Source organism: Choloepus didactylus, chromosome 24 (assembly GCF_015220235.1).
Source record: "Choloepus didactylus isolate mChoDid1 chromosome 24, mChoDid1.pri, whole genome shotgun sequence".
NCBI lineage: Eukaryota > Metazoa > Chordata > Mammalia > Pilosa > Megalonychidae > Choloepus > Choloepus didactylus.
In genome coordinates, this window is record NC_051330.1 from 11,425,925 (window position 1) to 11,441,607 (window position 15,683).

At 34.2% G+C, this 15,683-nt stretch overlaps 1 protein-coding gene across 4 annotated transcripts in view; it reads left to right on the forward strand.

The window, feature by feature from the left end:
• Positions 1-15,683, forward strand: part of PDE10A (phosphodiesterase 10A) — a 786,289-nt gene that overhangs the window by 740,281 nt on the left and 30,325 nt on the right. For all 4 annotated transcript variants that reach the window (XM_037817809.1, XM_037817810.1, XM_037817807.1 and 1 more), the window contains one exon: positions 1,155-1,327. In XM_037817809.1, coding sequence (XP_037673737.1) covers positions 1,155-1,327 — 173 coding nt within the window. The remainder of the gene's footprint in view (positions 1-1,154; positions 1,328-15,683) is intronic.

The following is a 15,683-nucleotide window of genomic DNA, read 5'->3' on the forward strand; positions in this document are numbered from 1 at the left end:
AACCAGCTAGAAGTAGCTCCATTTGCTGCATTTTATCATGGGTAATTTAAATATTTATAAGGCCTTAAGAATAAATAATATAGAAGTATTCTGATGATTAAAAACAAATGGTGCAAGGACAGCCTTATTTCAGAATAATTTAAATTAGGCAATGTCTTAGAGAAATGTCTCAATTTGTAAAGAAATATATATAATTTAAAGTTTTTAATGTATTTTACAAATCAATAAGTGTACATTAAGACAAATGAAATCAATTTACAGTAGAAATATGTGGACTAATGATGGAATCATTAAAAAGTAATTTGGCAGATCCACAAATTCAATGCATCTTAATTATCTCAAGCTTTTTAGTTTGAACAAAAAGACCCATTTTATCTCAGTTACTAAAAACTTTAAATTTCTCAGAAGAATCTTTTCAAAGATTCATATACAGAAGAATAATTCTATATTCTGAGATAATAGAACCAAATTACCGATGTTTTGGTCTTGTTTAGGGTGGTGATTTGCTATTGCCCGTATCCCATGAGGCCAGAAGAAGAGATGACCCTATAGTTTTTGCACCATCAGTGATTTGTGTTTTATGTAAAAATGATTCTTTCCTGTAGGGAGAGTTTTTAATGTGCCTGAATATATTTCATATTGTGGTTATGGAACATTCTCCTCTAGGTTGGATAAAACATAGAATATTATTCATTAAGCTTGATGTGGCCCAGTAGAACCTGAAGTGGAGGATAAGGATATAAATGGCCTTTTCAGCCCACTCATTTCCAATATAATATGAAAACTCCTAAAGTTTTTAATCAGTTGAAGAGGAAAAGTCTGTAACCTAAACATTTTACATTTTCTGGTCCTTTAATTACCAGAAGTATCTGAAAACTAGGTATACTTAAATCTCTGGGGTTTGTGGTAGCTAATGATTTTCACTGTAGTTAAAATAGTGCATTTAAGGGTTAGCATCTTTGTTGTTGTAGCTTATCAGAAGAGAAACCCAAGCGCTAATTTCATCACAGTTTTTCCAGCCATTTTTTGTTCCCCCCAAAACTGTCATTAGTATGCCAAGTGGCATTGACAATTGTTTCACATATAACTGAGAATGTCATAAGGTTAGAGCCTGTGCTTTTTATTGGTGGTTTTTATTTGTATTTTTTCCATAGTTGGAAGGGCACAATATCTTCTCCACCCTGAGCTCCAGCGAATACGAACAGGTGCTTGAGATCATCCGCAAAGCCATCATTGCCACCGACCTCGCTTTGTACTTTGGAAACAGGAAACAGTTGGAAGAGATGTACCAGACTGGATCGCTAAACCTTAATAATCAGTCGCATAGGTAAAAACAATTTTTAAATGTTTAGAAGTTCAGGAATTGTTATATGGAATAAATATGTTTATATCCGGAAATATAATTTGTCATAAATTGATATCTGAAAGAAGAAATGCAAAAAACTTTTATATAGTTTTTTGTTTGTTTTATGTGCATTTTATCTATACTTACTTTGAGTATTTCATTTCTTAATAAGATTGCTGACAGTGGGTTATGAAAATAATTTAAATGTGAATTAGAATTTACACTAGCCCTGCAGGAATGGACACTAAAGGAAGAGGATGGCAGGTTGTTTCCCAGGGGTTCCTTTGCTGAATATATTGTAGTCCAGGAGTTGGCTATGGGCCTTATAGACTCAAAAGCCTGATTTGCTGAGAAAAGAAAAATGGGCTTATTTTTCAGAAACGTGATGAACCAAGCTCCTGTGATTGATCCGTAAATCCAAAATTCCATTTTTATTTACCTACAATGTGTATTCCAGTCACAAGGATCGGAATATCGTCATTCTTTGTGACCAGAATCATTTAGGAAGGAGACAAGTTGCAATCAAAGGTTGATTCAGGGATGTGGAATCCAAACGAGGGGAATCATGGTGAACTGATGTTCTAATGGCCTCAGGCAGAAAGTTAGTCTGATGCTCTCTCTTCTCAGAAGGGATGTCTTGCTAGTGGATTCAAAACCATGTCAGGTCTGTTCATTATGAACTCGTGCATCCATCTGTATATTTGATCTAAGTCGAAGAGCATTGACCACTGTGGAAGTGGTTGCCACCAGTGTCTGTTGCTCTGACTTCCTTTCAGCTGTTTCCATGCCTAACTCCACCTTAAGTAATGCCTTCTTTCTTTCTCTGTATGTTTTTGAACATTCATAGGTCTATGCCATTCTTGCTGAACTTGGAGCTATTCTCTGTTCAGGTGCTTTGCATAGCTCCTCTAGAATCTTTTAAGCACTGATCTTGATGTTTCATTCAATTAGACAATCTCTGTTTTCCTCATTTTCAGGTTCTTAGAAGCAAATCACTTGCATACCCCAAACACAAGAAATTAGTTTTACAAATGAATATAGATATATAATAACATGTATGTCTTCAAGAATAACTATCATTTTTTTTATAATTATGCCCATGCCTTTGATTAAGCAACAGTGTGTGATTCAACAGATCCAGATTTTGTGGAACTTGAAACTTAACACAAATTGGAGAGCTTTCTCTTAGAGAAACAATACAAAGACATCTTACTTTCCCATAGGAACATGTCGCAAAGATCCCTCCCAGGATCCTGGAAGGGGCTAGTTTCTACCTCACTCAAATATGGATGATTTACAATAGTTAACGTTTCTGTGCCTCCAACAGGTTTTACACGCAGTTGTTTGTACTAAGAGCTATAGAAACTGCTGTTTGTTCACAGATATCTTTTTTTAATTGCAATAATAAAATAAGGGAAGTATAGCCTGGATTAAGTATCATTTTGCTTTCTGAAACCTATGTCCCTAAATTTCTTTTAGGTTATAAATAGGAATCATGTAAATAGTATCAAGTTTCTTGAATACATATTATTTTTGTGTCTATTTCTCTATTAATAACTGTTTATTTTCTGTTGAGTCATTTACTTTTTATGCATTAGTTTGCATTCTCATTTTAGTTAGGGATGTTAAAATTTTCTCTGGTATGTGTTACAAATATTTTCTGTAGGTGATTTTCAAAAATTTTATTCAATTTTTCTTTTAAACACAATTTAATTTCATGAGGTCAAATCTGTCATTTGTTTTTATCAAATCTAGGTTTCCTGTCTTTCTTAAGAAGGCTTCTCCCATCCCCACAGTTAAATAAATTTTGTTTTAAATTTTCTTTAAATATTTTTTATCGTTTTAATTTTTATGTTTGCGTCTTAATCCTTCTGGAATTATATTGTGAATTGTGAATATAAGTTTATTTCTTCCTGATGGGTTATAACAATACCATTTAATGAATAATCCATTTTTTTCCACTGAATTGAATTTATTAAATTTCTATGTTAACTTCAGATCCTTTAAGCCATTTAATTGCTAATTATCTAATCTTCAAATGAGACCTTACTGTTTTGTTTACTTTAACTATGTTGAAATTTATCATGCATACTTAATCCTCACCTTCCATTTTACTTTTCAAAAATTTCATGAAAGTTATTATTTAGTAAGTTTTTGTATTTTTTATGAGAAAAATTTCAAACTTACAGAAAAGTAGAAATTATACCCAAATGTACAGCCACACCCACCACCCACATTCAAGAACTATTAATAATTTACTGTATTTACTTTACCTTTTTATTTTTATTATTTTGCTGGACAATTTCAAAGTAAATTACAGGCATCATGACACTTCACTCCCTTCATGAATACTTAAGAAAAACAGCATTCAGCTAACAGGTTGTTTTATTTGTTTTGTTTTTCAATTTAAAATATTTACAGTGGCATTCTAATTACAGTTATGTTACATTTATTTATTCACTTGAAGATGAAAGTACATTGTCTTCTTATTCAAAAACCCCACCTGACTTTTTTAATTAAATTTTATATTGTTTACTTAGTCCCTAAAGCTTTCTTGATAAAAATTATACCAGGTATTTTAGAGATTTATCACTTGTGAATTTAATTTTTTTCCCATTTCTAACTGGAGGTACAGTTTATATTTTTATATTTTTGTCAATTTTGCTTCATGAAATTTATCAAGAAGATATAAGAAATCTAAATGTATATGCACTTAAAAACGAAGTATTTGAAACTTCGTTTTTAAGTGCATATACATTTAGATTTCTTATATCTTCTTGATAAATTTGCCCTCAGGCATATGAAACATACCCTCTTTATTTCTGGTAATACTCCCTTCCTTAAAGTTTTCTGTGTCTAAAACAGCCACAGATTGCTTATGCTTTGGGTGTGGAGTATTCTTTTCCATTCTTTTACTGTCTTTTATATTTAAAGCGTGCCTCTGATAAGTAGAATATAATTAAGCAGTTTCTGTTTTGTAATGGACTGTTCAGTCTGTGCATTTGATACAATTACATTTATGGTTGGATTTATGTGAAGTAGCTTACTTGTTTTCTCTTTGACCCCTTTTTGTTTGTCCTTCCTCTCCCATCTTCTTTTGAGTTGACTTTTTTAGTATTCTGTTCTCTATCCTCTATTGACATTTCTTGTTATACCTGTTTATATGTTTTGTTGTATCTCATAATCTCATTTATGCCTACCCCCTTTCATCCTTTAGGCTTTGTTGTAATACATTATACTCCCGTATATTTATATACCCAACCATAGTTGCTAATGTTTTAAATTAAATACTTCATTGATTATTAAAGAGCTTAAAAAGAAAAGAAAAATGGTCTTTCATATTTACCCATATATTTACCATCATAACTTTGGGTAGATCCAAATTTCCATCTGGTGTCATTTTACTTAAGCCCAAAGAATTTTCTTTAACATTTCTTGAAGGATATTGACAACAGATTCTTTCAGCATTTATTTATCTGAAAATGCTTCTATTTTGGCTTCATTTTTCAAAGATATTTTCTCTGGATTTAGAATTATAATTTGACAGGTGTTTTTTTGGTTTTTGTTTTTCCTCAGAATTTTAGAAATGTTGCTCAGTTTTCATCTGGCCTGCATTTTCTTTTTACTCCTGATTAGCAAAGGGCTGCTGTTCTTAACGTATTTCTTCTGATGTGTTTTTAACTCTGGCTGCTTTTAAGATTTTTTCTATACCTTTGGTTTTCCACACTTTGTCTATAATACGCCTAAGTGTGTGTGTGTTTTTCTTCATACTTATCTTGCTTGGGGTTCTCTGAGGTTTCTCGGTTCAGTGGCTTCTGATTTTAATGAAATTCGGAAAATTTCAACCATTATTTTTTCAAATATTTTTTCTGCTCTAGTCTCTGTCTTCTGAGACTCTAATTACACATGTATTAGACCTCTTAATACTGTCTTACAGGACATATCCTTTTTTCTTTTCTTTTTTTTTTTTTTAATTTGTTGCTTCTCTGTGCCTGAGATTGGATAATTTGTGGTGATTTGTCTTCAATTTCACTGCTCTTTTCTTCCATCATGTCTAATCTGTTGTTAATCTCATCCAAAGAAGTTTTAAATTTTATTTATTACACTTTTCATTGCAGGATTTTGCTTTGGTTCATTTTTATAACTTCCGTGTCTCTCCTGAAATGTCCCATCTCCTCACCCATTATATCCATATTTTCCTAAATCTTCTTTACTATATCTATCAACAGTTATTTTTTAATCCTTGTCTGTGTCTCTACCATCTAGTCCTCTATGGGTCTATTTTTTTGACTCACTTTCTCTCAACTATGAATCACATTTTCCTGTATCATTACATGTCTGGTACTTTTGGATTTAGCCACCACATTGTGGCAAATCTGCTGTAGAGACTGATTCTGTTATCTTTCTCTGAAGAGAATTAAGGTTTTTTCCTAGCAGCCAGTTAAATTTTCCACAGATCCCTCTAAATTTATTTAAATTAATCTGAGATTTAACGTTAACCTTTGTTTGGGTGAGTCTGTGTCTGTTTTGGCCTTGATCCTTGGGCTAGAAATACCTTAGTCCTGGAGGGTGATCTTTATTCCTGATGCATTTTGATTCTAGAGTTAAATGGAAACCAGTAATGTTTACCAAACCCCTCCGAGTTGGCAGGATGTGAACACTGATTTTATTGTTTCCTGATGTGAGAAGGTGCTACACTCAAGTGCAATTCGTGGGTCACCAAGAATTTGAGGGGAATATCTGTGTTGATTTAGGGATTTCTGCCTTTGTGATTCCTTCCTCTCCAGGATTTCTCTCCTCAACTTCTAGCTGCTCTGGCAGCCCTAAGCTCCAGCCTCTCAGATCTTTCTGTGGTTTTCTTTTGGCTTTTATTTGCCATGTGCTTAGACTTTGACTTCCCTCAGGGAAAAAAGCTAGATAAAACTGGCTCTCCCACAGTGTGTTTTCCTTCTTTCAAAGGTTCAGTGCTCTCCTGTTTCTCCCTGCATTTAGGTGCTCTGCAGTGCCTTCAAAGGGTTGTTTTTAATTTTTTCCGGAGTTTATCATTGTTATTTCATCATAACCAGAAGCCTAAATATTTGTTTTATATCTCACCATTTAATTGCATTCTAATTATCAGTTGGAAAAGATTATTTGAGTCTCCTGGATTTTAGGCATACAGTTATGTCATCTGTAAATAAATATAATTTTTCTACTTTTATGATACTTATAGTTCTCATTTTCCTTTATCTTGACTGTGTAGCTGGAACCTACAAAATAATGGATTTTGGTGGAGAAAGCAAACACATCTAATACGTGTACAATTTTAATAGCAATAGTTTTAGAATTTTAATTTTTAGTGAGATGTTTGATATCTTTTATAGTCATTTTCATTATGCATGAGTAATTTTCTTCTATTCTTGTTTATTTTACTTTTAATTAGGAATTTTATTGAATTCATATCCAAGTTCTGTTGATATAAGAGTTTCCTCTCAAATCCTATGTAATTACGTTTTTTGTTGTTGTTAATAGATTTTCAGATTTCCTAATTTTGTGCTACTGCTGAATTTCTTTAACTCTACTTTCTTGTAGAATTACTCCTTTAAGTCAATGAGGAAATCTATTTTCTACCTTTTTAGGAAAGTTTGCATCTAATTTATTTGATGTTATATAGTTGTGTTTTTTTATAGTATTATCAGTACTGTATTTTGCTATGGGAATTACGCTGGTTTTCTAAAAGTAAATTGGGAAGCTGTCAGTCTTTCTCTATGATCTGGAAGAGTCTGAATAACTAGATTTATCCATCTGGGTGAGGTTTACTAGTATGCATTTGTAAAACCATTTGTAGTCTGGCAACTTTTTAAATGGAAGATCTTTAACAAACTTTCTAATGCCTTTTATGGTTTAAGGCTTTTGTTTTGTTTTGTTTTGTTTCTACATTTTATGCCACCTCTTGAGCAATTTATTTTGCTAGAAAATCATCTTTAAACCCTAAATGTTAAAATTTATATAAAAGTATTTGCACAGAACATTTAATTTATTTAATTCTGCTATATTTTTAGTCGTTTCTAATTTCTAGTTCGTATATTTGTATTTTCTTTCTCTGCTTCTTAGCTAGACTTGTCTGGAATTTTTATTTTAATTGTTCCATTTTTACAAACTATCTTTTGTAAAATTTATCATTTCTTTCTCATGTGTTTGCTCTTTCATTCATTTTAACTTTACATATCTATTCCTTCTTTATACTCTAATTGTTCCTTTTCTTGTTTTTAAATTTAGGTAAAAGTGGAATTCTTGGATTATATATACAATGTCATCTAAATACTGGTTGATCTATACCCTGCAAGTTTTTCATGAAGCACTTTCTTTTTCTTTTTGTTTTTAATGTGTAATTTCTGATTTTTTTTTTTTTTCCTCATTGACTCAGAGGTTATTTAAAGGGATTTCCTAATTTCCAAATGATTTGTGTGTGTGTTTTATTTTTTGTTTTGCTTTTTAGGGGTAGTCTTTTAGAGCATTGTGAAGAGAAAATGACAGGTAAAATTGTAAAATTTTGTAATTAATATTTTCTTTCTGGCTAAGACATGAGAGATTATTGTTAAAACTTTATTGAGGCATAATTAACATATAACAAAATACACCCATTTTAAGTCTTGACAAATTTAACTGCTACCATATGGAAGATACAGAAAATTTCCATCACCATTTTACACTTTTCTAATCAAAGCTCCCTATGCCTGACCCAGGAACCAATATATTCTGTGTTTATAGATTATACTTGTCTTATCTAGGGTTTCAAATATATTGACTCGTGCAGTATGTGTCTTTTGTATCTGACTTCATTGGTGTTACATCTATCAGTAATTCATTCCTTTTTATTGGTAAGTAGTATCTATTTTATTAATATATCACTATTTGTTTATTCATTTACCCGTTGATGGACCACTGGGGTTGTTTCCACTTTGGAGCTATTATGAATAATGCTGCTATTAACATATGTGTGTGCAAGTCTTGATGAGCATATATGTTTTCCTCTCTCATGACTAAGTACATTGAAATGGAACTGAAGGGCCAGCAGCTGTCTTAGTTTGCTGGGGTTGCTATGACAGATATCACACAACAGGTTGGCTTAAAGAACAGGAATTTATTTCTCGTGGTTTTGAAGGCTAGATAGTCCAAAATCAAGGTCTCGAAAGGCCATGCTTCTCTGGAGTCTGTAGCCTTCTGGTGCTGACTTGCCACAATTCTTAGGCTTCCTTGGCTTGCGTTTCTGCCCCCGTCACGTGGTAATCTGTCTCCTTGGTCTCTGACTGATGATGTCTAAATTTCCTCTATTGTATAAGGACTTCGGTCATATGGTCTAAGGTTAACCTTGAGGTTCAATTTGGCCTCATCTAAACAGGATCTTGGAAGATCCTATTCATAAATGAGTCCATACCTTAACTAATAATAACATCTTCAACGGTCCTGTTTACCAATGGGTTCACACCCACAGGAAAGTGAATTAAGACGTGAACATGTTTTTTGTGGGGGACATGATTCAGTCCCCAACAGCGGACATTTTAATTTGTGCCATTCTAGTAGGTGTGTGATTTTAACTTTCATATACCTGATGACTAATGATATTGAGCATCTATTCTTGTGATTATTTTAGGCTATTCCTATATCTTCTTTTGTAAAGTTTCTGTTTTTATCATGAATGGAAATTAAATTATTTCATAAGCTTTTTTAGTATCTATTGGTGTGAATATACTGCTTTTTCCTCCTTTATTCTGTTAAAGGTGGTGCATTGCATTCCTTGATTTTCAAAAGTTCAATGTTGCATATCCAGGGTAAACCTTACCTGGTCATGGTGTATAATCTTTCTCATGTGTTGCAAAATTAAATTTGTTAATATTTTAAGGATTTTGTCATCTGTATCTTTGTGGCATATTGATCTATAGTTTCCTTTTCATCTTTGTGTGTGTTTGGTATTGGAGTAATGCTGGCCTCACAAAATGAGTGGAGACATGTTCCCCTCTCTCATTATTTTTATAATGACTTCCTTGAAATATAATTCAGGTACCATACAATTCACCCCTTTAAAGTGTACAATTTGATGGTTTTTAGTATATGCACAATTACATGCAACCATTACCAGACTCAATTTTAGAACATTTTCATCACTTTAAAAGAACTCCATATCCTTTAGCTGTCACCTCCTACTGCAATTGTTTCCTCTACCCTAGGCAATCACCAATCTACCTTCTGTCTCTAAATTTGGATTTGCCTGTTCTAGACATTTCATACAAATGAAAACCTATAGCATGTTGTGGTCTTTTGTGACTGATTCCTTTTACTTGTCATGTTTTCAGTGTTCATCAATGTTGTATCAGTGCTTCTAGCTTTTTTCTGACTTTACCAAAGTTTGTGACTTTATACCTCAATAGAACAGGGATATTTTAAATCACAAGACTGCAGACAAACTGGAGCAATGTAGTTCTAAAAGGTATGGTGTTTTTTTGTGTGTGGTCCTTATAATATTTTTTGTGGCCAAATAATATTCCATTGTATGGATATACCATATTTTGTTTGTCCATTCATGAGTTGATGGACATTTACATTGTTTTAACTTTTTTCCTATTATGAATAATTCTGATATAAACATTCACGTACAAGTTGATGTGTGGACATATTTTTCCATTTCTCCTGGATATATGCCTAGGAGTAGAATTGCTGGGACATATGGTAACTATATGTTTAGCCATTTGAGGAACTACCAGACTGTTTTCCAAAGTGGCTTTACCATTTTATTTTCCCATTAGCTCCACATCCCTGCCAATGCTTGTTATTATCTGACTTTTAGATGATACCCATTGTGGTAGTTTCCAGGGGCTGCCAGCCAAAGTACCGTGAACTGAGTGGCTTAAAGCAACAGAAATTTACTGTATTACATCGCTGGAGGCTGGAAGTCTGAACTCAAATGTCAGCAGGGCCATGATTCATCTCTGAAGACTGTAGGGAGGAATCTGTTCCGGGCCTCTCTCCTGGCTTCTGGCGATGGTGTGCCAGCAATCCATGGTTTTCTTTGCCTCATTTGTCACATGACATTCTCCCGTGTTTGTCTATCTGTCACAGTGAATTAGGGCCCAGTCATAGTGAATTAGGGCCCACCGTTATTTAGCTTGCCTCATCTTAACAAATAACATCTTCAAAGGCCCTTTTGTACAATTGCACTCACATTAACAGGACAGAGATAGAACTTGAAAACTAAAAGACTTGTGTCTTGAAAACTGAAAAAAAAAATTGTGTCTTTTAGGGAGAATACAATTCAACCCAAAAAGCCATCTTGGTGAGTGTAAAGTAGCATCTCATGTGATTTGGTTTATGTTTCCCTGATGACTAATGATGCTAAATACTTTGTCATGTAAATATTGTCAATTTGTATATCTTTTTTAATGAAACGTTACTCTGATCCTTTGCCCATTTTTGATTGTTTTCTGTGTGTGTGTTTATTATTGAGTTGTAAGAGTTCTTTGTATATTTACAGATATAATTCTCTGTGATTTGCAAATATTTTCTCCCATTTTGTAGGTTTTCTTTGCATATTCTTGTTAGTGTACTTTGAAGCAAGAGGTTTTAATTTTGATGAGGCCAACTTACCTTTTTTTTTTTTCATTTGTTGCTTGTTCTTTTGGTGTCATATCTAAGAATCCATTGCCAAATCCATGGTCATGAAGATTTACCCCTATGTTTCTTCTAAGAGTTTTATAGTTTTAGTGCTAACATTTATGTCTCTTGATCCACTGTGAGTTAATTTTTATATATGCTGAAAAGTAAGGGTCTAACTGTTATTTTGCACCATTTGTTGAAAAGACTAATTTTCCCCATTGAGTCATATTGGCACCCTTGTAGACTTTTAGTATAGTTGAGATTTTTCCAAACCATGTTTAGATTTTCCCTGTGTATTCATCCTCATTTTTTTTAAAGAATCATTAACTAAAGCTTACATTACAGTTCTCAGTCATATTCTATCACCTACTTAGATAATATCTGATACATATTTTATGAAGTTTTTTCTTCTATAGTATCAAGATTTGTGGTTTAATTTAATTTTCATTTCACCAGAGTACTCTTGAATAAATTGCTTAGAGAAAATACATGGATACTATTCATTTTAATGTCTGAAGAACCTTTTTTTTTCCTTCACATTTAAACAACATGAAGTCTGGGTATATATGATTCATCGACCAAGGTGCTTTCCTTGTAGTTTTCCATTAATGCCATTTTAATGCTCTTTTACTTAGCAGTCGTGTAGACATGGGAATTGGTGAAGGGAAGTACTAGAAATATGTGTGGAGATTCCCCGTGACTCATTAGCTGGAGCTGGGTTGCTAATACCTAGGGTGAGAGACTGTGAGCCCTAGCAGAGAGCAGTTACTCCAAGGATGAGAGCAGCACGGAGAATTTAGGGATCTTACTGTGCCAAGAGACAGACTTCCAGCCCATCCTGAGTGGAGCGATCTGGTTAGCACAGCAAGCAGGAGCACCAGCAAGGCCATCTCAGAAGTGTGGGCCGTGCCATAAACACAGGCAACACTAGATACACCTTATCCAAGCCCAAACCAAGCCACCACGTGATCAAGGAGAAGCCCTAGTAAATTTATGGCTTGACAGAACAAAGCTCAACATTCTTTAGAGGAAGACATTATAATCCAAATTCTTTACAACATACTGTCTAAATCAAGGATCTGCAAACTATGGCCCGAAGAACAAATCCAATGTGTGGTCTTTCTGTTTGTAGCCCATGAACCAAGAATGATTTTTACATTTTTAAAAAGCTGTTAAAAATGGAAAAAAAAAATACATGAATATGCAACAGATACCGTACATGGCTCACAAAGCCAGGAATATTTACCATCTGTCCCTTTAGAGGCATAAAATAAAAAAATTCCTAGAGAATTGAAGTAGGAAAAGGAGACTTGAAATCAAGAAAAGCAGTCAATAGAAAAAGATCACAGGATGACCCAGATTTTGGAATTAGCAGACAAGGACTTCAAAACAGCGCTAAGACTTTTAAAAATCTGGTTATAATGAGTGAGAAAATGCAGAATTTCAGCAGAGAAATGGGAATTATAAAATAGAGTCAACTGGAAATTTGACAACAGCCAAGTACCAGAGAGACACAGCACTTAATAGGGTAGCAAACATTTGCATGATGACAGGTTTCTCATCAGAAAGAGGAAAGTATGAAAATCATCAAAAATGGAGCTTTTGGATCAAGATGGCAGAGTGAGATGCTTCAGAGCTTTGTTCCTCCGTAGAAGCTTATAACAGCCAGCAAGAACTGGCAGAAAAATCTTTCTAAAAACTCCAGAAAATAGTTAAAGAGCTGCAGTAACAGGACAAGTGCCAAATCAAGATAAAAGCTAATTAAAAGGGGAGAGAGTTATCCCAGTCACATGTTAGGCACAGGTATGTCTGGCCCAGTCTGTCTGGTGGTGACCTGAGGGTCTCGCTATCCCAGAACTTGTCCTGCATGTAAAAGGTGGCTCAATGAGCTCTCCTACAGAACACTGTGGGAGAGCAGTCAAGTCGTGCTTTCTGGAACTGGGATTGCTGGCTGTGGAACATAAAGTGCAATGCCTGGGACTGAGGAAACTGTTTCCTATGGAAGAGGGGACATCTGTACTTGTGTGAAAGGGGGAATTCCTAGGGCTACATGCCCAAGACAAGAAGCATGCAAAGAAAGAATCTGGGAAGCTCCTATGCTTTGGCCTGGATCTGTTCTCCAAACTTACTATATGGATAATCCATGACAGAGAACACCCACAGGTCATTCTGCAAAGATTAGGAAGGGTGTTTTCTACCCCCCCCCCTTTTTTTTGTTACTCCTGGCATTCCAGGAAAGCCCTCTCATAACACTAGATGGATACAAGCTTAAGGAACAGATGCTTCAGTGTCTGCAATCCAGCCACAGCACATTAAAATATCAAAATGTCCAGGTTTCAACAAAAGGTTATAAAACATGCAAAGAAACCAGACATGATGGCCCAAGCAAAGAAGAAGATTAAAGCATTTGAAACCATCCATGAGAAAGATCAGCAGTCAAACTTAGGACATACCAAAGATTTTTTTAAATGGTCTTAAATATGTTCAAAGAGCTAAAGGAAAATATGGACAAAGAACTAAAGGAAATCAGGAAAATAATAGATGAACACAAAGAGAATATCAATAGAGAGACTGAAATTTTATAAAGGAATCAAATAGCTGAAGACCACACTCACAGAAATTAAAAATTTCCTAGAAGGGTTCAAGAGCAGATCTAAACTAGCAAAATAAAGAATCAGTGAACCTGAAAATAAGACAACTGAAATCATCCAGTCTGAGTAGCAAAAGAGGAGAGAATGAAGAAAAGTGAGCAGAGCTTGAGGAGTCTGTGGGATGCTATCAAGTTTACCAACATACACATTGTGGGAGTCCCAGAGGAGAAGAAAGAACAAAAGAGGCAGAGCGAAATAGTTACTGAAAACTTCCCAGATATGATGGAAGACATGAACACACCCACCCAAGATGCTCAACAAACTCCAAACAGGATAAACCCAAATAGACCCACACCACACCAGTTTATAATCAAATTGTCAAATGCCAAAGATAAAGAGAGAATTCAGAAATTTGCAAGTGAAGAGCAATGTGTCACATACAAGGCGGCCTCAATAAGATTAAGTGCTGAGCTCTCATTGGAAACCGTGGAGGCAACATGGTGTGAAAGATGACATATTTAAAGTGCTGAAAGCAAAAAATTGCCAATCAAAAATTTTGTATCCAGCAAACTTTCAAAAATGAGGGGGGGATTAAGGCATTCCTAGATAAACAGAAGCAGAGGGACTTTGTCACCACTAAACCAGCCCTATAAAAAAATGCTAAAGAAAATTCTGCAGGTTGAAAGGACAATAGACAGTTGACTGAAGCCATATGAAGAAATTTAGATCTCTGTGAAAGATAATGACATGGATAAATATAAATACCAGTACTACTATATTTTTGATTTGTAACTCCACATTTTGCTTCCTACAAGGTCTAAAAGGCAAATGCATAAAATGTAATGATAAATCAATGGTTTTGGATTCATAGCGTATAAGTATGTAATTTGTGACAAGAACTTATAAATGTCGGAGAGGTGGACGAAGGGGTATAGAAGCATAGTTTATGTATACTACTGAAGCTGTTAAGTTGGTATAAAAAATGAGCTTGTTACAGATTTAGGATGTTAAATTCAAGCCCCATAGTAACCATAAAGAACATATCAGAGAATATGCAAACTCACAGAGACAGACAGAAGAATACAGGTTTCTAGGGGTGGGAACAGGGTCAATAGGGAATTAATGCAAAATGAGTGTAGGGTTTCTGTTTGGGGTGAAGGGAAGGCTTGTAGCAATGGATGGTGATGAGGGTACTGCAATATTATGAATGTGATTAATCCCACTGAATGGTATGCTTGGGAGGGGTTGGGATGGGAAGATTTATGTTGTATATATGCTTCACAATTTAAAAAAAAAAGAAAAAAGAGAAATTAAGGAAATAATGGCAATTAAGTGCACTACATGATCCTGGATGAGATCTACAAATGGAGGAGAAAAGCCTCAGGATATTATTGGCACGTAAGAAACAAATTGGAATGTAGAATGTAAGCTTTATATGGTTAAGTTTCTTGAACTTGATAACCGTACTTAAGGTGATTATGTAAGTGCATATCTTTGTTCATAGGAAATGTACATGGGAGTATTAAGTGTTCAATGAGTATGATGTGTGCAATCTGCTCTCAAAAGTTAAGAAAATAGAGACAGATGATAAATAATGAGAATGATAGGCAGGCAGGCAGATAGATAAGAAAGAAGAAAGATTAAAAGATGTATAGAAAGAAAGAGGGGGGTTGGAGAGAGAGAGGGAGGGAAGGCAAAAGTAGTAAAATGGTAAAATTGGTGGATCTGGGTATCTGGTGAGGAGGGGTATGCTGGATTTCACTGTATTGGGTTTGTATTATTTTTGTAACTGTACTGTGCATTAGAAATTATTTCAAACCAAAACACTTAAAAAATCACCAAAAATAGTAAATAGGTGGCTAAATATGACAGATTAACAGATTGCTTTTTCTTTTGTTCTCATTTCCCTAAACAATAAGTGAGTAGTTTAAGCAAAAATAATGTCATAGTAATGGGGTTTATATTATATGTAAAGATTAAATATGTGATAACAATATAAAATAAGATGAGGGATATATTGGATTATAGTGTTCTAGGGTTCTTATGTTTCTGCAGGGTGAAGAGTAGTGTTAATTGGAACAATATTAGTTTCAAGTAGACATAAAAATCCAAAATGC